Raw genomic sequence first — 1,346 nt, 5'->3', positions numbered from 1 at the left:
AGGAGGGTGCCCGTTTCTCCACATCCTCGCCAGCATCTAGAGTTCTCTGATTTGCTCATTTTAGCCACTCTGACTGGCATGAGGTGGTAGATAGAACTATTTAATAAATGGAATTATTAGATATTCTTTTGTCATGGGTCACTGTGAAAAAGTTAATGGAACACTAAAGATGTTGTAAACTGAGAATGTTTGAGAATTTCTGTTTTAGCGTCTTAAGTATCATTTCCTGTTAAACTGTGGTACTTCCTTTTTATAGTGTCTTTAAACTTTCATGGTGAGTTTTCCTCAACTACTGTTTATAGCTGGTGTGTCTGTTGGAGATCCTGTACTCCGCACTGGTAAACCCCTCTCCGTAGAGCTTGGGCCTGGCATCATGGGAGCTATTTTTGATGGTATTCAGAGACCTTTGTCAGATATCAGCAGTCAAACCCAAAGTATATACATTCCTCGAGGAGTAAATGTGTCTGCTCTTAGCAGAGACGTCAAATGGGATTTTACACCTTGCAAAAACCTACGGGTATGTCTTTATAACCAAGACTTCTAACGTTGGTGAAAGAATATGAAATGGATGTTTAATGAACTGTTTTGTACTCCTTAGTCAAATAAAAATAGACCACAGAAGTATAGTTTAAATTTTTCTTTAAATCTGCTAGAAGAATTATAGAACTAATATGTTTTATTGATACATAAAGCAAATGATTTAAGTAGTAGCAGCAAGGATAAATCTGCTTGGCATTTATTTAAACATTAAACAGTTTGATGTTTATTTGAACATTAAATAGCCAATGCTTTTATTCTCTAGGTTGGTAGTCACATCACTGGTGGAGATATTTATGGAATTGTCAACGAGAACTCACTCATCAAACACAAAATCATGTTACCCCCACGAAACAGAGGAACTGTAACTTATATTGCTCCACCTGGAAATTATGATACCTCAGTAAGTAGCATATAAACTTTATCTCATATTGTGGCCCTACCTGGTAGTCCCAAGAGAACCCTTTTTAGGGTCCTAAATAGTCATAGAACTATGTGTTCTATGTGTGGGTTTTAAACAACTTCCATATTTTTTTTTACCATGATGATTTAATACCCTTATTTATTGCAAAATGATTACCACAGAGGGTTAGTTAACATTTCGATCAAAACACTTTACATACTTAACTTGAGTGTGTGTGCGGTGAGAACATTTAAGATCTACTCTTTAGGGGCGCCTGGGTGGCTTAGTCGGTTAAGCGTCCGACTTTCGCTTAGGTCATGATCTCGCGGTTCATGGGTTCGAGCCCCGCGTCGGGCTCTATGCTGACTGCCAGCTCAGAGCCTGGAGCCTTTTTCGGAGTCTGTAT

At 38.3% G+C, this 1,346-nt stretch overlaps 1 protein-coding gene across 1 annotated transcript; it reads left to right on the top strand.

The window, feature by feature from the left end:
- Positions 1-302: 302 nt before the first annotated feature.
- LOC120227802 (V-type proton ATPase catalytic subunit A-like) lies at positions 303-940 on the top strand (the record flags this gene model as incomplete). Its single annotated transcript, XM_039225827.1, has 2 exons — positions 303-517; positions 803-940. Coding segments are annotated over 2 exons (353 nt in total), but the record flags the coding sequence as incomplete, so codon positions are not given.
- Between the last annotated feature and the right edge of the window lie 406 nt (positions 941-1,346).

This window comes from Hyaena hyaena, unplaced genomic scaffold, assembly GCF_003009895.1.
Source record: "Hyaena hyaena isolate Hyena2069 unplaced genomic scaffold, ASM300989v1 scaffold_4389, whole genome shotgun sequence".
In the NCBI taxonomy this organism is placed as follows: Eukaryota; Metazoa; Chordata; class Mammalia; order Carnivora; family Hyaenidae; genus Hyaena; species Hyaena hyaena.
The sequence above is the reverse complement of the archived record's forward strand: the minus strand, read 5'-3'. Positions and strand labels throughout refer to the sequence as shown.